Source organism: Sarcophilus harrisii, chromosome 2 (assembly GCF_902635505.1).
Source record: "Sarcophilus harrisii chromosome 2, mSarHar1.11, whole genome shotgun sequence".
NCBI lineage: Eukaryota > Metazoa > Chordata > Mammalia > Dasyuromorphia > Dasyuridae > Sarcophilus > Sarcophilus harrisii.
The window spans coordinates 334,007,613-334,029,987 of record NC_045427.1 but is presented as its reverse complement, the minus strand read 5'-3'; the positions used below and the strand labels follow the sequence as shown (position 1 = coordinate 334,029,987).

The window sequence follows — 22,375 nt, the reverse complement described above, 5'->3', positions numbered from 1 at the left end:
TTATTTTCCCTTCATTGTTTACCATTAACTTAATTAAGAAACATCATCACACTTTTTCATCTATTTCTTTCTCCTATAGACCCTCTTATTGTCATCTCAGTCTTCAATTTAGTTCCTTAAAACCATTAATTCACCTGTAAGTGGGGTGTTAATAAGAGTTAATCCATGTTGTTTTAGGCTGCTCTTTTACTATCAGTTCTGTGTACATTCTGCTTTTACCCTTTTTTCCTTATACCCTTTGAAAAACAACTCTCTTAATAGTCCTGTTACAGTTACTGCTGCTGCTGTTGCTTTTTTGCTATTTAACCATATGGTAATTTTTCTCTGGGTTTTTCCATTTTTTTCTGGGGTAATTTATTTCATTACTTGTGCCTTTTTTGGTTGTCATATTTAATCTTTCTGCATTTCTGTTGTCTTAGGTGTTTACAAAGAAAATAATCTACTCATGTCTAGGGGATGTGTGCTTTAAATGTCTCTCTTTTGTTGAATATTCATATATTTATTGATGATTAGTTAAAGTGTAGAGGGTTTGAAACCTTGAGTTGCATCTTGAGAATAGGCTTGTATTGTTTGAATGTTATTTCCTTTATATGTAAAGATGTTTCTATTGGTCTACTAAATGATTTATTGTATGCTATTGGAATTGTTTAAATTTAGTCACTATGTGTTTGGTTTTTATTGTTGTCATTTTCTGAAAGTATTCTGTGAATTTTTTTAGTTGGAATTTCGCTCTCTGAGTTCAGAAGTTCTGATCAATTTTCTTGTATTACTTTTGCATTTCAGTATCTGTTGTTTTTGCTCTGCTCTTCTGGGAGACTTCTAACACTTCAGCTATCTCTTTTCAATCTGTCTTTAAGATAAATGTTTTGCTTATATAAAGATCATATTTTCTTTTAACATTTCTCTTTTTGCTTCTCTTCTTCCATATTTTTCTTTTCTTCTATGTATTTTCCTTCACAATAATAGTTTTCCCTTTTATTTCTTTGTTAAGATTTATCACTGTGAATTCAAGTTTTTCTATTCTGCTTATTTTTTCTATGCAGGCCACATATAATACTTTAATGATTCTTATATAATGATCCATTTAGGAATATTGTGCTGTGATTCTATATTAACTTTGGAATCCATATGGTCATTTGCCTCATAAAGTATTCATTTTCCTTCATCTTACTATATTTTACTTAAAAGATATTTGAACCAATTTAGATAACATGGATTCCAACCTCCTTTCTGTTATTAATACTAATAAATCTAAATTTATTTTTATATATACTAAATATATATACTATACTAAAAATAAATACAAATAAATAAAAAAAATAAAATCTAATGATTTATCTGCTTGTACTCAAGATTTTTCATTATTTTCTTCCTCCTGAGATTTTTGGTAATTTTAGTCTTTTTTATTTATATTCCCCTATTTCTCACTTACTCTTTCCTCTTTGATAACAAATCTTGTCTGGGTTGGAATTCAAAAATGTCTCGACTCTATTCTCACACTAGGTGTTTACTTTTCACTGGCCTCAATTTCAGAACTGGTCTGTGCTGGATGTCAGTTGCCAATACTTTAAGCCTAGTAAAGTTCCCTACAACACATTGGTGCCCTGTTTCAATGTCCTCTTTATTCTCTGACTGAACATTATTACTGAGCAAAACTTATGTGCTGGTACCTAAGCATAACAAATTTTCCTACATTCTTCGACACTTTCATCTCAATGGAATTTTCTTCACATGAGGATTTGATAGGAAGGCTTGCTAAAGAATGAAAATATGAGGGAAGAGAGCAAGGTTCCCTAGCAGATACTATTGAAGCATCAAGAAAATTATTATTCAGTGAATTCCAGAAAACAAGCCCATGAATCTTGTTATATAACCCTTTTAAATATGGGAGCTGGTAAGATAGGATCTGCTACTGAAAATGAATCTTTTCTGCTATTAATGTATCAGATTTCTTGGCGTGAAGATTGTTGTAATTAGGTTACTTAGTGGACATCATTCTTATTTTGGAGGGAGATCACAAGGATTAAAGACAATATCTAATCTTACTGATCTTATTGGTCCTCTGATCCATAAATCCTGCAAAAGCCTTCTGATTCATCTATTTGACTCAAACCTCTTTTTCTTGACTCCATTCTACTTTCCATTCACTAAGGTACAGATTTTATCATATCAATATATTATACTAATTCCCTATTATCTCCAGAATCAAATATCTTCTGTTTGACACTTAATGCCCTTTATAACATGGTCTCATCCCATATTTCCAATGTTACTCCGCTTCCCTTCCTCTACCCCCATCCTCTATGATTCAGCTATACTAGTCTACTCATTTACTACATAGCATTCCATCTTCAGAATCTATGCACTTATACTGTTTGCCCTATACCCCAGTTAGTCCCTTTTCTCTAAAATTAGCTTCTAGTTACTCTATGTGTGTGCATAACTTTTTATATACATACCTAATGATATCTCCATCATTAGAATATGAGTTCTTAAACATAGGACAGTGATTATACTTTTGCACTTTTTTGTGTCCCCAATACATAGCCCTTAATAAATGTTTGCTTACTTTCTCAAAAGAAGTCTACTAGTCTATATGTAGTCATGTCTTTCCTTTTTTTCCCCATACCACTATTATAGGAGATATATGTGGGCTGGTGGACTCTAGGACAATTACATTTATAAGTATTTAATGCTATTCCCGGCATAATACCATTACAACACATTAAGTAAAATAAGTAAATAGCAAAATTCTTATGTCAAAACAAAATTATCAAGGAAAATAATTAAATGCAAAATGAAAGAATAAAAATTAGTTCTGGCAGATACAAAATTATACTTATTAAAACTAAATGTCATATAATTTAGAATCAATTAAATATTCATTATATAGACACTTTTGTTCTTTATATTTTTTCAATTTTTTTGTTTGTGCAAAACCTTTCTAATTTATTTTTAAACTATATACAAAAATAGTTTTCAACATTTCCCCTTGCAAAACCTTGCATTCCAAATTTTTCCATCCCTTCCCCTCACTGACCTCCCATAGACAGCAAATAATCCAATATATATTAAACATGTGCAATTCTTCTAAACATATTTATACATTTATTATGCTGCCAGGAAAAATCAGATCAAAAAGGGGGGAATGCGAAAAAAGCAAGTAAACAACAACAATGGTGAAAATATTATGTTGTGATCCATATTCAGTCCCCACAGTCCTCTTTCTGGATACAGATAACTCTTCCCATCACAAGTCTCCTGGAACTGGCCTGAATCACCTCATTGTTGAAAAGAATCAAGTCCATCACAGTTGATCACATAATCTTGTTGTTGCTGTGTATAATGTTCTCTTGGTTCTACTCATTTCATTTAGCATCAGTTCATGCAAGTCTCTCCAGGCCTCTCTGTAATCATCCTGCTGATCATTTCTTATAGAACAATAATATTTCATTATATTCCTTTACCCTAACTTATTCAGTCATTCCTGAATTGATGAGTAGCCACTCAATTTCCAGTTCCTTGACACTATAAAAAGGGCTGCTACAAACATTTTTTGTACATGTGGGCTCTTTTCTTTTTTTTAATGTTCTCTTTTAAGTACAGATCCAGTAGAGAGAGTGCTGTATCACAGGATATGCACAGCAGATAGCCCTTTGGCATAGTTCCAAATTGTTCTCCAGAATAGTTGAATCAGTTCACAACTCACAACAGTTTTCCCACATCCCCACAATATTCACCATTAACTTTTCCTGTCATTTTAGCCAATCTGAGAGGTGTGAAATGGTATCTTGGAGTTGTTTTAATTTGAATTTCTCTAATCAATAGTTATTTAGAGCATTTTTATATGACTAGAAATGACTTTAACTTCTTCATCTAAAAATTGCATGTTCATATCGTTTGATCATTTATCATTTGGAAAATGGCTTGTATTCTTATGAATTTGAATCAATTCTCTGTATATTTTAGAAATGAAGACTTTATCAGAGTCCTTGGACATAAAAACTTTTCCCAGTTTTCTGCTTTGCTTCTGATCTTGGCTGCATTGATTTTGTTTGCCCAAAAACTTTCTAATTTAATATAACCAAAATTATTGTATGGGCACTTTTAATAGGCAATACTAATTTTAGTATTAATTCTTCCTCATGGAAGGTAAGAGGGATGAAATCCTTTTTATTTATGTGGTATGCATTAAGAGGAATTATGCTACAAAATAGAGTCAAAGATATTTTGAAGTGCCTCTGCTCCTAATTTGCCTACCAGATATCAGTGACAAGAAGGCTCTAATTGTCATTTTTTAACTTGCATATCCTATCCCGTTAGTTTTATAACTATTACTTTTGACATTACTCTTAGCCTTATCTTTTTCTTCACCTTCAGATGCAGAATGATTCTTTTCATGATCAACCTAGTTTCTTCTTTTGCTAAATACTGGTAATTAATATTTTTGTTATTTAAGAATATTAAGATGAAAGAGAACAACTTGTGGGACCCAAGAACACTTCATAATTTTTCTATTAAAATTAATAAAAAGTGTTTTGCTACAATTTTTTCTTATATATAGTTTTGTGCAATAGATTTTGTCCACATGGCAAATATATACATATATATATATATATTTCAATTCTTGAGTGTCTCTGTGATCTCATGAAAACTACCAGTGCAAGTCATTCATGCTTTTTCATCATTAGAATTGTGGTCTCCTTCTTTCATAGATGTAAAAAAAATCCACTCTACATACGGAGAGTTTTCCTCTAGGTCTTTTAACATCTCCTAAGTGACAGTGGAACTACCCTAGTTGTCTAGCTTACTCTAACACCTACCAAATGACCACTCCATATGCCTTTTAAATTTTACACATCATTAATATCTCTTTCTTCACTTCCCAAGTTTTAGTTTATCATTGGAAATATGTCACAACCTACTATATCTACTATGTACTTATATATTCCCCACTAGTATAACTACAACTTCGATTCTCTGGAAATAGATCTGCTCCAAGATATCAAGTTAAACCTGCTTAAACATTAGTCTTCTAGGATAATCACATTAAATTCTTTTTTATTTTATTTTTAATTCATGGGATAAAACAAGCATACTTAAATTGTATGATCGTACATGAAACTGCAAATCTATTATGCAATTTGCTTATTCCTTTCAAATATGCAACAAAGATATCATAAAAATTTCTTTTTTCTTTTTTTTCTTCCCTTCTCCCCACCCTAGAGATGACTACTGTTAGACACAAAGGTGGGTTTATATGTAAAATTATTCTGTACATATTTCTATTTATCAACTCTTTCTCAAGGCGCTAATAGCACCTTTTTTCATATGTCCTTTATTGTTAATTTGGATATTTGTAATAGACAAAATAAATAATTTGCTCCAAATAATTTTTAAAACAATATTGTTAGTGTATACAATGTTTTCTTGGTAGTGTTCATTTTGTGGAAGTCTTGCTTTTCTTAGTTCTATTTACTTTGTGGAAGTCTTTCCATGTTTTTTCTAAAATCACTGGTCTCATCCTTTCTTAAAGTATTGTAGTATTCAGTCACAATCATATATTACAGCTTGTTCAGCTCCTCCCCAATTGATGAATAGTCCCTCTATTTCCAGTTCTTTTTTACCACAAAGAGAGCTGGTGTAAACATTTAGAACATATAGGTTTTATTTTTTCTTTTCCCCTTAATTTGGAAATAGAAGTAGTGATATTCTTGATCAAAAGGTATAGGTAGTTTAATAATTGTTTGAACATTTTTCCAGATTACTCTCCAAAATGGTTGGATCATTTCACAATTCCACCAACAATGAATTAGTATATAAATTTTCCTCCATTTTTAATCAACATTTGTCACTTTCTTTTTTCATAATTTTAGTCAATTTAATAGATGTAAAATGATATGTCATGGCTGTCTTAATTTGCATTTCTCTTTATCAATAATGATTACAAGTTTTGAAGGAGAGATGAGGGCCCAGCTCAGATTATGTAGATGACCTAGCGAGAATGTTTACATTAATTTCTCTACCTTTGTTCAAGTAGTAGGTATGTTATCTGAGAGTAGTAGTAGCTATCATTTGGGGATCCAACCTGCCAATTTAAATGGAAACCAGGAAATGCTATTATTTCTTCTCCCTTCTGCACCTCCTTCTCCTCCTCCTTTATGTTTTAATAACTTAAAGTGAATATTAATAGCAATTTTTTCTGTTCTGGTCAGAAATTTTAAGGGTTCTCCCTTTCCAGATTGATTCTCCTGTGACAGTAAATTGAGCAATCTTTTATTTCAATTCTTACCTAGCCCCTCGTCATTGAATGGGCATTGCCATAGATAAACCGAGACTTGGGAAAGACCTTACTTTGAAAGCATCACTACATACTAAGTCATCATCAAGCATATTGACCTTTGTCTTCACATTGAATTCCAATGACTATAAGAAAAAATAGGGTTGATGATTTTGGACAGTTCTGCCTCAGGCAAATCTAATTTACACACAAGTCAAGATGTCATGTTCATGATGTCACTGGACCTTTTTGAGAACAAACAACATGTTCACAGGAGAAAGGTAGTGTATGATGGGAATGATTCATATCTAAAGTTTGGCAGGGTACAGTCAGCTGTATGATAAGAGGACAAGGAATTCAAGCTGTTAGAGTTCATCAAAGATTCACAAAAATGTAGAAAGAAGGAAAATATGACTAATGGGAAGGTAAAAAGATAACTAAGCAGTCAATGAATTAGGGGTTATGTGTACTCAAAAAGCAGAATTTGAAACTTGAAGGCATATGAAAAAGTGGAAAGCTAATAGAGTATGACTAGATAAGAAGATTTCAGAGTTTGTGGATCATGGCAAGATCAATGATATGATGATCTGTATGAATAACTGAGGAGGAATAGAAAAGTAGGTCTTGGGAAATGAGTAGTTTGGTCACATTGAGAAAGGAAATGGAGTGTTCTGAAGGTCTGATAGGAAGAGAATCTAGAACTGGCAATAGGTACTACTATCACTCACTAACTTCATCTTCTTTGAGGTCCATTGTAGAGGACTTAAACAAAGGCTAAGCTGCAGGCCAGGTCAGAGTTTACAACTCTCCTATTCCTGTGAGAAACAGGCTCAGGATTCAGCATGTTCTCCTAGGATGGAAGTGAGGCAGAGAGATGCTGGCATGGCTCCCATGGGACAGAGCACAGGTGTTTCTTATCTCATGCTCTATATAAAGCTGAGCTAGTTATGGAACAGACAGATTTGTTTTTTCAGCTTCCACCTGACCTGTGCTTTAGTCTGCTTGTCTTCCAGCCCATCTGCCCCCAGGCTAAACTTCTACCTTGCAGTTTGGCTAATCCACCTGCAACACTCCATATAATCCCCAGATACCAGCCAATCAAATGCTGGAAGCTACTGTCTACAGATCTTCAGGACATACCATTTCTTTCCTCAATGTGTTCAAAACCTAGATCATGAGCTTTCTCTCCTTTCCAAGTTCTGCTCTTGTGTTAGGGGACTTATCTAACATACATATTTCCTCAAACACCCTAACCTCCCAGTTCCTCAAACTACTCCTTTCCTGTAACCTACTCCTTTACCCTCTCTCCTTCCACTCAGGAGTAAGGAGAATGAGTGAAAATGCAGCCAGTAATAGAAAGGGTGGCCAGGGAGCCTGTGTAATTAGTAGGGAGTCAGGTCTTAGTGAGAACTTAAAGATAGAAAGAGTAGAAAAGGCAAAGCACAGTGCTTACCTAATAATTGGTGGTTGATAATCTTTGCCAATGTGATGGGCGAAACCACTTTACTTAGAGATTTGGAGTATATTTTCAAATGGTTTTTGAAAGTTTATCTTCTATAAATCAATAAGTATTTATTAATTCCCTGCTAAGTGACAGGGATAAAAGCACAAAGAACTCCTACTTACAATTCTTACATTCTAATGAAAGAAACAAAAAATGAAGCCAAAACCATCGGTAGGATACTTTAGATATTTTAACTCCTTTGAGATTACCTAAGAATTGCGCGGGAGTGGTCAAATATAACATACCCAGCCTTCAGGTTAATAGGGACTAAGGTAGTTCAAGTGTTTCATGTGAGGCTTTATCAAAGATAAAATTGATCACTTTGGGACAGTTAAGGGGATATCTCAAGAGATCCTCTGTGATTTAAGATACCCTATCTTTTTATTGTATTTTTATTTCATTAAACATTTCACAATTATATTTTTAACAATTTAATATTTTATTTTCCCCAATTATGTGTAAAAGCTTTTTAAATTTGTTTTAAAATTTTGAGTTCCTGGTACTGAGCGAAGTGAGTAAAACCAAGAGAACATTGTTTGCAGTAACAGCAACATTTGGCAGATGATCAATTTTTATAGACTTTGCTCTTCTCAGCAATACAATTCCAAAAGAGTCATGATGAAAAATGCTATCAACATCCAGAGGAAAAGATATGGAATGTGCAGATCAAATTATACTTTTTTTTTGTTTTTTTCTCATGATTTTTCCATTCTTTTTTCTGATTCTTTCCCAAACATATTTAATATGATTATGTATGTATAACCTATACAGATTAATTGCTTTCTTGAGAAAGAGGGAGGGAAGCTTGAAAGAAAAATAATAGAAATCAAAATATTATAAAAGTAAATGTTGAAAATTGGTAAATAAAATTTTTAATTAAATAAATTTTTAAATTCTTTTTTTCTCCTTCCTGTCTCCTCCCTCATTGAGAAGACCAGAAATTTAATTTAGATTATACATGTGCAGTCATGCAAAACATATTTCCATGTTAGTCAAGTTGTGAAAAAAAAAACATGAAAAAGAAAGCAGAAAGTACACTTCAATTTGCATTCAGACTCCAGTTTTTTCTCTGGAGGTGGAGAGAATTTTTTATCATTAGTCCTCCAGAATTGCCTTGGATCATCATATTGCTGAGTAACAATGTCTGATATCCTAATTCTGTTCATTTCACTTTGCAACAACTCAAATAAGTCTTTCCAGTTTTTTTTTTTTTTTCTGAGAGCTTTGTGCTGGCCATTTCTGTTTTATTAATTTAGTTTTTTGCCATAGATTGTTTTATGAATCATGTTGAGAGAGAGAAATCAGAGCAAAAAAGAAAAGCCATGGAAGAAATTTAAAAAACAGAAAAAAGAAGTAAACATAACCTGTTGATTTACATTCAGTTTCTCTTTAATTCTTTTTCTGGATGTGTATTGCATTTTTTGTCTAGAGTTTATTGGGATTGCTTTGAATCACTGAGAAGAACCAAATCTTTTATAGTTGATCATCACACATTTTTGCTGTTATTGTTACAATGTATTCCTGGTTCTGCTTAATATTCATGGTTCTGCTTATTTCACTCAGCATCAGTTCACATAAATCTTTCCAAGCCAAGCCACTCTCCAATTGATAAATGGTCAAAGGATGTAGTGTTCTCAGTGGTTTTCTGGAGGTCTTGGGGCAGCCTTCCTTTCAGTAGAGTGATCACCACAAGAATAGCCAGGTGTTAAAATCCAAATCCTTTATTATCTTTTTCAAAGTCTTGTCTCCTTTCCTGGGACCCGGTTAGCTTTCTTAAAGGCCTTCCAGAGTCTTGGTTTTAGTGGAGAAGCTAAGGAGGAGACCTTGCCACCACAGGGTGTGTGATGGCATGAATCAATCTGTCTCTCAGTTCCCCAGGAGAGCCACCAGGAGCCTGACTGAAGGTCTCCTTGGCTCCGACCTTGGCTAACATGCTCTACACTGAGTAAAAACCAGTCACTATATCACTAGGAAACCATTATTTGTTGTAAGATTAAATCAATCATACTGAATTTAGAGACCTATTAAGCACCTTGCTAAACTAGATATCCATTGTCTCATCAATTCCACTGAATCAGCAACTTGTAAGAATTCTTGTTTCAAGTTCAGAGTTCTGGCCCATAACAAAAGGCTATAAACAGACAATTTTCAGACAAATAAATTAAAACCATTTCTAATCATATGAAAAAATGCTTCAAATCACTTGATTAGAGAAATGCAAATTAAGATGACTCTAAAGTACCATTTCATACTTCTCAGATTGGCTAAAATGACAGAAAAAAATTATGAGAAATATTGGAAGGGATATTAGGAAACTTGAACCCTAATGCTTTGTTGGTGAAAATTTGAAATGATCCAACCATTCTAAAGAATAATTTGGAATTATGCCCAAAGGGCTATCAAACTGTATACCCTTTGATCTAGCAATATTTCTACTGTATCTGTCCCAAAGAAGTCATAAAAAAGGGAAAAGGACTCATATGTGCAAAAATGTTTGTAGCAGTGGCAAGAAACTTTTGTAGTGGCAAGGAACTGAAAACTTGAATGGATGCTCATCAATTGGGGAATGGTTGAATAAGTTATGATATATGAATGTAATGGAATATTAATGTTCTATATGAAATGATGAGAAGGCTGATTTCAGAAAAGCCTGGCGAGACTTATCTAAATTGATTCTCAGAGAAGTGAGAAGAATCAAGAAAACACTGTACACAGTAAAACAAGATAATATGATGATTAATTGTGATGTACTTGGCTCTTTTCAACAGTGAGATTATTCAAGGCAATTGCAAGACTTTTAAGGGAAAGTACCCTCCATTCATCCAGAGTAAAAACTACAAAGACTGAATGTGGATCAAAGCATAGTATTTTCACCTTTTTGTTGCTGTTTGTTTGCTTTTGTTTTTCTTTCTTTCTCCTGTTTTTTTTTTCCTTTTCATCTGATTTTTCTTGTGCTGCATAACATTTATCTAAGTATGTTTAAAAGAATTACCATTGTTTAAGCCACATCAGATTGCTTGATCTACTAAGGAGAAGCAACATAAGTGACAGAGGGAAAAAAATGTAGAAAACAAGATTTTGCAAATATGAATGTTAAAACTGTCTTTGCATATATTTGAAAAAATAAAATACTATTTTTTGAAAAAGAATATTACATATATAAAATTGTTTTAAAATCATGGGGTTTTTTCCTGTTATAATTCTTTTTCTTTCTTTAAGAGAAAAAATGGCTTAAGTAAAGTCCTTTACAGGATTCTTACTCTAACCTATTAATAGCCTATATCCATGAGACATTCAGGGTTCAGGTAAAGATAAAAAGAATAGATGGTATATGAGACTGAATTGTTTAAAATTTCATATCAACTAATTATAACTTAACTTGATATTCTTCCACATAATTTCATCATATGAATTAATTCCTGGAAGGCCACTGTGATTAAGTTTTTTAAGATTCTACTTTATCATACTGAGTTGTATTAATTACAAGCTTAAGCAGCATTAAAGTGGTTTGGAACCTGAAAAATGCATCAACTGTTAGAACCATCTCTGCAAATCTGCATGCCTCTGAGTTTAGAAAGATTTAAGTTTTGCACAACAGTCAATGACAAGAATTTCCAAGGAAAAATACTTCCCAGAAGCATATGACTTCATGAAGCAAACAGTTTAAAAGGAATTCTCTTCTCCTTTTCATGCTCATTTGATTTTTTTTGTATTGAATCTTCTTTGATTAGTCTTTTGTTCCTAATTTCTCTCTTACATTTGAGTTGTTCATTCCCTTGTAAAAGCTATAAACCAGGAGATGATTCTGGGAAGATGGTGGAGTAAATCAGAAAATTCCAAATTCTGGGTTCGTCTTCAGAAGAGAACGCTGAAGTTAAAAAAAAAAAGGTCTCTTCCCAAAGAATAATATTAAATAATCACATGATTAAAAAGAATTCATAAAAGATCTAAAAAAGATTTTAAAAATCGAATGAGAGAGACTGAGGAAAAACAAAAAAAAATAAGAACAATCCAAGAAAAACAAGATTATACAAAAAAAAATCAACCAACTAGAAAAGGAAAGCCAGAATCTTAAAAATAATATGACTACTTGAAAATCAGAATTGGGCAATGGTAAGCCAGTGAAATTATTAGAGAATGAGAAATAATAAAGCAAAATACAAAGAATGAAAAAATACAAGAGAATGTGAGATAGTTCATAAGAAAAACAAAAGATCTGGAGAAACATCAAGAAGAGAAAATATAAGAATAATTAGACTATCTAAAAACTACAATAAAAAAAGAATCCTGAAACAATAATACAAAAAATATTTTTTAATTATTTTGCAACGTTAGAACACTACAAGAAACTAAAAATGAAGAAATCCACCAATCACCATCAAAAAGAGATCCTATGAGAAAACAATTATAGCCAAATTTCAAAAGCCCCAAATCAAGGAGAAAATATTACAAGCAACCAAAAAAAAAGCTATTTAAATAAGGTATATTAGAATAACACAAGACCTAATAGTAGATACATTAAGAGGCTGCAAATCCTATAATACTATATATCAAAGAGAAAAAAAACAAAAAAAAGAAAAAAAAGAAAAAAAATTAAAAAAAAATAAAAAAGAAAAAAAAAGAAAAAGAACAAGGGGTACAGCTGGAAATATCATATCTGGTAAAATTAAGCATAATCGTGAATAAAAAAGAAAAATGAATATTAAATGAATTACCAGACCTTCAGTATTTTGTTGCAAAAAAACCTAGATTTAATAGAAAATTTGACATGAGAGATCCAAGAGAATTGTATAGTACATTGAAAAAGAAAATAGCGAACCATTCTAGTATTTTTGCCAAGAAAACTCCATAGACAAATCCTGCGGTTATAACACAATGGAAAGACTGAACAACAACAAACCAAATCCCAAACTTAGAGTAAGGAAGAAACAGGCAATATGCCAAATAATGGTTCACTTCAGAACTTTCTCCTAAATCATTTTATAACTGGTAGTAATAAAACAGCACAAATTTAAAATATCTTACATATACTATAAAATTACTATCTGTTATATGACAACAAGAAGCAAAATAAGATAATTTTTACATTTCTATATAGAACAAGTTACCATTCACTCCTTGAATATAAAATATAATAAAAGAAACATTTGTCTCTTGTTTATATTTATTCTATAAACTATCACACCAATGATATGCTCTATATGTACATGTGTACACATATATGTGTGCGTATATATATAGATAGATAGATAGATAGACTACTACAACAAATCAAGGCTCACACTATCAATGTCCTCATGATACTTGCATACTTCAAACTTTTTCAGTTTTGATAGCATCCAGTCATTAATCAGAAGAGGACCCATTACTGTTTTATTATATATTCTACAGCCTTCCTGAGTCAGATGCTGATACATTATTTTAATATTCTTCCATTTTTCCCATTTTGGTTGGTTGAAAGTCTAAGTCTGGTTAAAATGATTCTTCCAATCCTAGAAGAGTTAAATTTACCCAAACATTAGTGGTTTCTAGTACTCTGATTTACTCACTAGTCTATTTAATATAGTCTTATAATACTCTGATAATAGCTTTACTCAAGCAAGAACTTCAGTGACAGAAGACATGGGAAAATATTTCATCTGATGCTCTGTACTGATGACAGTGCTTGTCTCCAGAGCCAAATCTCCTAGTTCTGTTCAGTGAGATCCAATCTAAACTAGTTCTATGAATAAATTGGCAAAATGCAAACCAGACAAAAAAACCACTCCCTAACTTAAAAAAAAATGGAGGCAGCAACTATAGAACTTATCCTGATATGATTACTTTGATGTCTTCTCCATTCTTTCTAAGTACAAGGAGCTGTCATTAAGTCATAAGTATAAAATGCCTTTGGTTGCCCTCCATTCAAAGCTAATATTTATGAACAGAAAATAAAGTACCCACTCATAACCAGTTATCTCATTGTCCCCTCATTTCCAAACTCTCCTTCACCAAAACCATCCAAGTAAATTACAAGGTTTTCAATTCAGGAATTGAAACACTGTTTATCACTAAGGAAATGGTGAAAAAGCTGACCCCAGGATATTTGACACCAGTAACCTCACCACAATGTTTATGTCCAAATATAATAATTCTATTATCTTTGATTGAAAGAATAATTTATGAAATAATATTTTAAAATACATCAAGTTTCTCTAATAAAGGCCTCATTTTTTCAAATATATAGAAAATTGAGTCAAATTTGGGACACTAATGCTTTGGAGATGGAGTTGTCAACATTAGAAATAAAAGAAAAGGAAAAGGATCTTATCCATACAAAAATATTCATAACAAAGAATTGGAAATCAAGGATCATTTGGGAATTATTTGCCATCATTTGGCAATGGCTAAACAAATTGTAGTAAATGAATAGGATGAAGTACTATTGTATAATGAGAAATGATAGTTAAAAAAAAAAAACCTAGGAGATTTATATATACGTGAGCAATGCCAAGAAAATATTGTAAGAATGATCGACTAAATAAGACTTAGTTATCTGATCAAGATAACACCAAGACAATTCCAAAGAACCCATGCTTAAAAATGATATTGTTTTCCAGAGAGAGAGCTGGTGAACTCTGAATGTAAATTGAAGATTATTGGGTTTTTTTCTTTTTTACTTTATGGTTTTTATTTTGTTTTGTTTGTCTTTTGCCAACACAACTAATAGAGAAATGTGTTTGACATGATCTCATATGTATAATTGAAATCAAAATGTTTACCTCCTTAAGAATGGGGAAAGGGTGAAAGGGAAGAAGAAAATCTGGAACTCAAAAATTTTCAAAACTATTGTTGAAAGAATCTTTTCCATGTAATTGGAAAATATGTAACAAAATTTTTAAAGAGAATACATGAAAACTGTAACAGAGAATGGTATTCAAAAAAGAAAAATTTTCATCAGTTTCCTCATCTATAAGATAAAGGGGGTTAGACTCATAAATTCTCTTTCAGCTCTAAATTTATAATCCCAGAATCCTACATTTCATTGGTAGCTATGTGCAAAGGGATCTCAGAAGGACATAAACATGATGTGGTGTTTCAGGAATCTAGACAACTGGTAGCCCAGGGTTACAAAGGAGATGAACATAAGAGAGTCCCCTAAGTTTGGACTAAGTTAGTGCCCACACTGATATCTGGTTACCTGGAATATGGCTTTTCTGGGTAAAAGCTTTTACAAGCTTTCAGCTTCTCCCCCCCATGTCTCTGTGATACCAGTCCCCAGAACAGTAGCCAGGGGGCTTCCCATCCTTCATACATACCAACATTCACACCCACACCCATTTTCTTTGTGGAAACCTCCACAAACCTCCAGCTCTTGACCACTATGATCTCATTCTCACGAAAGTCCCATGAGACAGACCATGTACAGAGAAAAAAGGAACTGGCAGGACTTAAATGCCCCATTGGGTTTCAATCCCATTTTTAGACTGTGAGGCAATGATGTGGAGATATTTTCACACCTCTCCTACTAACTCTTGGAAAGGGGAAACTGATAACTAAGATAGGAGGGCCCAGCAAAGAGCAGACAAACCATAGGAGTGGAGAAAATTCAGTGCAGCAGCCAGAGACCCTGAGTGATGTTTTTCTTCACCTAAACTCAGCCTCAGTGCTATGTGAAACCCTATCCATTTGGAAAAGCTCTTGGGTAAGTCAATCATGTAGGTTTGGGCAAACTTGCCCCTTCTTTGCTTTCTAGAGAGCAAAGATAAAGGTGAATTTTCAGAAAAAGGTGTGAGTGAACTGTATATACCTGAAGGTGGACACTGGTATATAGTAGGGGGAAGAATGAAGTTAAGAGGGCAAGGGAGTCTGGCACTTAAGTCGGAAGAGAATTAGAGGTAAATTTGTATTGCCATGTCTATGGATTAGGAATAAACCAAATTCCAGTTCTGAGCGGTCGCGAAGTACAAGATAGGATAGCACAGAACAGTAACAGATTGTGGATTTAAATACACAAAAATGCTAAATAAAAAAAGAGATTAAAGAAGCTAAATGGAGGCAGAACAGGGAACAATGATAGATATCCAGCGGTGACACAGGATGTAGGACACAAGACACAGAAATAAAGATGTCATGCTAGTGTGTAAACCAGGAATTAGAGTCTAGAGTTTAGAGAGATTTGGCAAGTAATGGGCAAAGAAATTGAAAAGACAAGATGTAAGGAGGTAGCAAATGCAAAGCTTGAACTATTTAAGTACAAAGATGCTAACTAGAAAGAAAGAAGTATCAGATACTGATGGGCTGAACTAGGACAGAGTAGAGGGCAAGGAGAAGAGATCTGAACATGAAAGTCTAAAAGAAAAAATGTGATCTGAGCTGAGGATTATCTAGACTAGGATGCTTTAAAATCCAGAGGCTATACTAAGAGAAATGGAGTCTAACAGGACAGAACTCCCAGGATGGGGTGGGAGAGGAAAAGATAAAATACAAGAAAGGAGAACAAGAATAAGGGGAAAAGGGTGCCGAAATAAAGAGAAATGGCAAGAGATAATCTGATTGGGAGTAGAATATTGATCAGAACAGAGTCTGGACATAGAATTGAAGAATCAAGTGCCTAAGACCCAAGGAAATCAGGGTCCTGGGAAATGAAAGCTATCAAGATACAAGAACTGAAAGGGCTATAATCCAAGTTGCTAAAGAGGATCTGTGGACATAGAAGCTTACGCCTGTAAGGACATATGAGTTGAAGGAGTCCAGGATAGAAAAACTAAAATAGGGCATGGGAACTGAGTGGGTAATGGAAGCATACCATGTGGGTACCATAGGTACCAAGGAACAGGTCCTTGAGGAACAGAAATCTTATCTAGAAAGGACTCTGAAGCCAAGGAGCAAGTGCTCTTCTTATTCAGCAGAGCTACCACTAGCTAAGGTGCAAAAATGGTATAAGGGAAAAGGGAAGGACACAGAGAATAGTGCAGATGCCAAAGAAGATTAGCAAGCAGGGTTTTCTGGAACACAGTTTGCAGAACATGGTGATACTAAGCCAAGGAGTATGAGCTAAAGGACCAGGTGTGAATAAGCTGGCAGAGGATTTCTTGGCCAAAATATTCTGTAGCCCAAGGGACACAAATTTTGACAAGGCACAATTTAGGAAATGAAGTGAACTGAGAGAATAAGCCATGAAAGCTTTAGGGAATCAATTGGTCTTAAACTAAAGGACAAAGCAAGGAAGTCCTAAGAAAGCTAAAGGAATAGAGTTATGCACTCAAAAGAGGTATAAGGGAGAAGGTAGAAGATGAATAGTTAACTGGAAGAAGTGAACTTATTAAGACAATGAATGCACTATAAGAAACTGTAGGAGTATAGCTAGCTAGGAAAATAGGTGCTGCTAGTAGAACAGTACAAAAAGTAGCAAGAGGTATGGATTTGTACCAGCAGAGCACTAGAGTATTGTAAGAGTACTGTGGAGGTCAAACTAGGAGATACAAGGTATAGAGGATAGAGCTCAGCATAGATGATGAGGGAAAGATAATGAGAGGGGAAAAAATATGAGGTGACAGGAGGCTCAAGAATTAAAGTCCTTTTTGGGCAGAAGTAGTGATGGAAGATACGGAACTCTGTAAGTTAGCTTGGCCTTTTGGCCCAATTTTTTCGTATCACCCCAGATCAATTAGTATGGTAGCAATGTGTTGACCTAGTTGTAGACTTGCTAGGGGGTCTGACAGTGGCAGAATTAAGGGTCTAGTCTGAAAGGAGTAAAAAGTGTCGGGGGTTAAGGGGAATAAGTAAAGAGATGAAAGAATCTTACCCAAAGGAAAAAATCATTGGAAACTACAGAGATAAATAGAGAGAGAGAAGGGGAATGGAAGAAATAAAAGATACTGGGGAAACAAGGGAAAGGAAAACAGGTGGTCACAAGTACAAGCACCAAGAAAGACAGGAATATAGGGGCTGAGTGAGCCAAAGGCACAGGAACTAAGACCACTTAAGTACCAAAACCTGAGGGGACAGCTGAGGAATCATGGAGAAAAGAAATTCAAATATGAGAATTTAGATTATAGTATAAAGCAACACAAGGAATAGGAAGAAAGAGACTAGGTGCTGTGAGGGAAACTACAGAGGCTAATGAAGCAATATTCAGAGACAAGGCCTGAAGATCATGGAAATGCTGAATGAGGGATGCAAACAAAGTGGAGACGTGAATTGAAAAGGGGACTCAGCTATGAAAGGGCAGTTGCTTTAGGTACTCAGATAAAGGAAACACAAGGTAAATAGATTTCAGCACTTGGGCTGGGAGAGAGGTTATGTAACAAGGAGCACAGTATTCGAGACTAAGAAGCAGAGCATGAAGACATGAGAAAGATTACAGAAAGGGGATGTGAACACTAAAAGGGATTTTGGACTGAGTTTAAAGAATACATAGAGAATGGAGAATAATACTGAATAGATGAGCATCCAGCTGGCAAGAGGATGAAGGAACTGTAGATCCTGGGCTCAGATCTTTCCTCTCTCTCCATTATCTTTACTCCCAACTTCTGAGAAATACTAAATACTAAATGCTAAAATACCAGTAGTAGAGGCAGCTATGTGGCACAGTAGATAGAGCATCAGTCCTGAAGTCAGGACCTGAATTCAAATCTGATCTCAGACACTTGGAACCTCCTAGCTGTGTGACCCTGGGCAAGTCACTTAACCCCAATTGCCTCAGGAAAAAAAAATACCAGTAGTGTCAGTCTGTGAAAATCAGTGCCTATCAGGGTAATAAGCATAGTTCTCTCACCCAAATCCCTTAACCTAGTTTGATGATATCACCTCCCTGAAACATCCAAGCTCTTAACCAGTCTTTCTGATTTCAAGTTCCATGTCCCTTTTATCAAACCCTCTCAATCTTATACATCCCTAAGAACACCACCAAAATAGAATTAGAAAGGAAGATTAGGACAAGAAGTATAGATTTAATCAAGGCAACTGAGCTGCTGAGCTTAGGCAAGGGTCATAAGGAGTAAGAACACAGGGGATGTAAGACATAATGTAGCATAGAATCCAGAGCAGAAAAAACAGAGATAAGAAGATCAAAATGGCAGACTATTAAGGGAACAGATTTGAAAGCATAAGGCTGAGAGAAACAGGAGTACTAGAGCTGATGAGAGGGGACCAGAGACTTGAGAGGCCTCTCACAACCTAGAGGCAGCACCTGAGAGAAGCAGGCAGATTACAGAGCATAGAAAATGAGGGTGAAAGGTTAATAATAACTAATATTTATTTCATGCTTTAAAGTTTGCAAGCATTTTTATGTAATTTCATTTTAAGCACAGAAAATTCAAGATACATGGTATTATTAATATTATTATCCTCTTTTCTTACAAATGAGAAAACTAAGACTCAGAAAATAGTATGATTATGGTTATACAGTTTCTCAGAGATGAAATTTCAGTCCATGTTTTCTTGATTCCAATTCAAACTTTGACACAATGCTTCATAACAAGGTTAAAGGATGAGGGACCCAAAACTGTAGAGGGCAAAAAACTGAAATGACAGAGGAGGAAATTAGATGATGAGAGTGCAAAGATAACAACACTGAGGAGAAGAACTAAGGAGTAAGGAAGTTACAAGTCGATGAAAGTAATAAGATAAGATGGTAGAGAGGGAAAAAAAAGAAAAAGAAAATGAAGGCTAGAGAGAAAAGCTCAGGATAAAGGCCAGTTCTTGCACCAGCACTAATAGGATAACAGATTTGAAATCTGGAAAAAGCCTTAGTTTTAGCTAGGGAGTTTTAACTTAGTTTTAACGTGTAATTTAACTACAGTTAGGAGTGAGAAGCTAGGGATTCAAACTCAGGTACTCCAAGTCTTGTGCACTTTCTATAAAACCACTGCTACCTCCCACCTTAAGGGCTGAGAAAACTTCTGGGTCAGGATAAGGGTCACTTTTCCTTCCTAACTAGCCCATCAGAATATATGACCACTAAAAATCTTGCCAGTCCAATAGCACAACTGTAAGATATGGCCATATTGTCCATCTCTTCCCAGAGGATTTGAAGAGAGGAGACTAGAAATTAAAATTAACAGTTAAAAATTGCACTACAAGAATGGAAGGAGTCTGATGATGATGTTGTTCCAGGTCACAACTGTGACTTGGATAAAGGGATAAGAAATAACTAAAGGAAGGAAAAATTCCACGTAGGCAGAATCTGACTCTGTTCCTCTATGATATAAGTTAAAAAGAGATAAGAAATAACTAAAGGAAGGAAAAATTCCACATAGGCAGATCTGACTCTGTTCCTCTATGATATAAGTTAAAAAAGAGATAAGAAATAACTAAAGGAAGGAAAAATTCCACATAGGCAGAATCTGACTCTGTTCCTCTATGATATAAGTTGAAAGCTCAGTGAGTTCACGTTGGTGTTTCTAATACAAAGTTTTTCTTGTCTTTTTTTATAGCCAATCCCACAGCTCCATCTGTCTTTCCCCTGGCACCCAACTGTGGGCAGAAAAGTTCCTCCCAAGTAGCTCTAGGCTGCCTGATTTCAGGTTACTTCCCTGAGCCTGTGATGGTGACATGGAATTCAGGGGCCATCTCCAGTGGAATTCAGATCTATCCCTCCGTCCTCCAGTCCTCAGGACTCTACACCTTGAGCAGTCAGTTGACAGTCCCTGCAGATACTTGGCCCAGCCAATCATACATCTGCAATGTGGTCCACAAAGCCACATCCACAAAGATTAACAAGAAAATTGGTAAGAAGGAATGGGAATGAATACAGGACAGAGGGTGGGCATTTATAGTTTTAGAGATCTGTGGAAATGAGAGATGCAAAAGATGGGGCAGCAAGTCACATGCTGAACCCCCTTTTTTAATAGACTAGAAAACTGAGGCCAAAGGAAAAGAGATGATTTGCCAAAGCTTATCTTAGTAGCTACTGTTAGTAAGTAGAAGAGCTAGAACTTGAACCCAGATTTTTCCACTATGCCAGGTTGCCTCATTTCATATTACCTGTAATACGATCCAGTACTCATTATAGACATCTGTTCCTCTATAGGAAATTACCTTTACAGACATTAACATTCAAATACAAATGACTAAAAATGAGGGAAGTTGAGCAGTGAGTAAGAACTCTTTACAAATTCAGACTGATGATCCTAGTGTTTAGATTGAAAATACTACTTGTAGAAGTGAGAATACAACTTGTACAAGAAACATACAATACCCTATTATCTACTCTTCTCTTTTTTCAGAGGGCCCCAGTTCCACACCAAAGCCCACAGAATGTACATGCTGCAAATGCTCAGGTATCTGGAACAGGGAGAGGGGTGGGTGGCTCAGATTGCCTCCATGAACTTGCTAAGCACTAAGCAGGAAACTAATCAGGGTTGTCAGGAAAATAGTGGGGAGAGCTAGAATCCCAGAACAAGCAGATACTTGGAAACAAGAACATATGCTCAGTTAAAAGTCTTCTATGATATGGGGAGACAAGAATGAAGATATCTAGGAATTAAAGACTGTAGAAGAATCCTTAGGGAAGATATTAGGGTTTTCCAGCAATTGCTTATGACAGCAAAGTGTTTGTGACACTTATAGATCAAGTTGCAATCTTAAAGTCCAGTGTGATAGAAAAACACTGTATCTGAAAAACACCTGAAGTTTTTAGTGAATTTAATATAAATATGAATTATGATATGACAGCTACCAAACCAGTGCAATCTCAGGCTACATAGTCCAGGACCAGGGAGGTAGCAGTCTCACTGTATTCTCCCTGGGCATATCACCTTTGAAGTACTGAACGCAGATTCAGGTTCTGTTGCTACATTTTAGGAAGGATAAGACAAAGAGGAGAATTACCACAATGGTAAAGGGATTCTGTTATGCCATATGAAAACAGGATAAAGAAACAGGGGATAGTTATCTCACAGAAGCAAAGGCTTGTGTGATGGGGGGGAAAGGAAAGAAAAGGAAGAGACATGATATATGTCTTCAACAATTTAAAAGCTGTCATGTGGAACATTAATTATTTGTTCTGTCTAGTCCCAGAAGGCAAAATTGAGAATCTATGGTTAAAACTGTAGAATTTAATTTAGTCTGGATATAGGGAGAAATTTCCTAATAGGACTATCCAGAAGTAAAATGGATGCTTTAGAAGGAATTGGGTTTTTCCTCACTGAAAGTCTTCAAGCAAAGGCTAAATGATCTTTCATTAGGTATGATACAAAGGGAATTCTTATTCAGGAGCCTGTTGAACTCTGAAGTCCCTTCTAAGGCAAATTCTATATTCTGTGAGAAGGAGATGAGCATATAGATAGAATTTGGGAACAAATTTGGAAAGTTTGAATGATGAACTAAATCTCCCCAAAAGATTGAGCACATTATACTTTGGGTCCGGAAGAGTTGGTGACTAATATCTGTCTTTTTTCAGCATGTGATGTTGGTGGACTTTCTGTATTCATCTTCCCCCCAAATCCTAAGGATACCCTCAAACTCTCAGGATCACCTAAAATCACCTGTATGGTGGTTGATGTGAGTGATGCATCAGATGTTAAAATTGCCTGGTTCAAAAATAATAAGGAAATTGACAGTCCTAAACCAACACAGAAGGAACAAAACAATGGGACCATTCAGGT

General features: G+C 34.7%; 3 gene segments (V, D, J or C); all 3 read left to right on the top strand.

Annotated features, from left to right (window-relative positions):
• The window catches only part of LOC100935582, a 173,512-nt gene that overhangs the window by 75,462 nt on the left and 75,675 nt on the right, over positions 1 to 22,375 (top strand).
• Positions 1 to 22,375, top strand: part of LOC100935587 — a gene marked incomplete at its 5' end in the record, with an annotated part of 147,552 nt that overhangs the window by 75,620 nt on the left and 49,557 nt on the right.
• Positions 4,570 to 22,375, top strand: part of LOC100935589 — a 23,789-nt gene continuing 5,983 nt past the window's right edge. Inside the window, 5 exon segments of the C gene segment in view lie at positions 4,570 to 4,639; positions 7,674 to 7,677; positions 20,204 to 20,497; positions 20,996 to 21,049; positions 22,171 to 22,375. The exon segment at positions 22,171 to 22,375 is cut by the window's right edge and continues 116 nt beyond it. Of these exon segments, the coding sequence occupies positions 4,589 to 4,639; positions 7,674 to 7,677; positions 20,204 to 20,497; positions 20,996 to 21,049; positions 22,171 to 22,375 (608 nt within the window).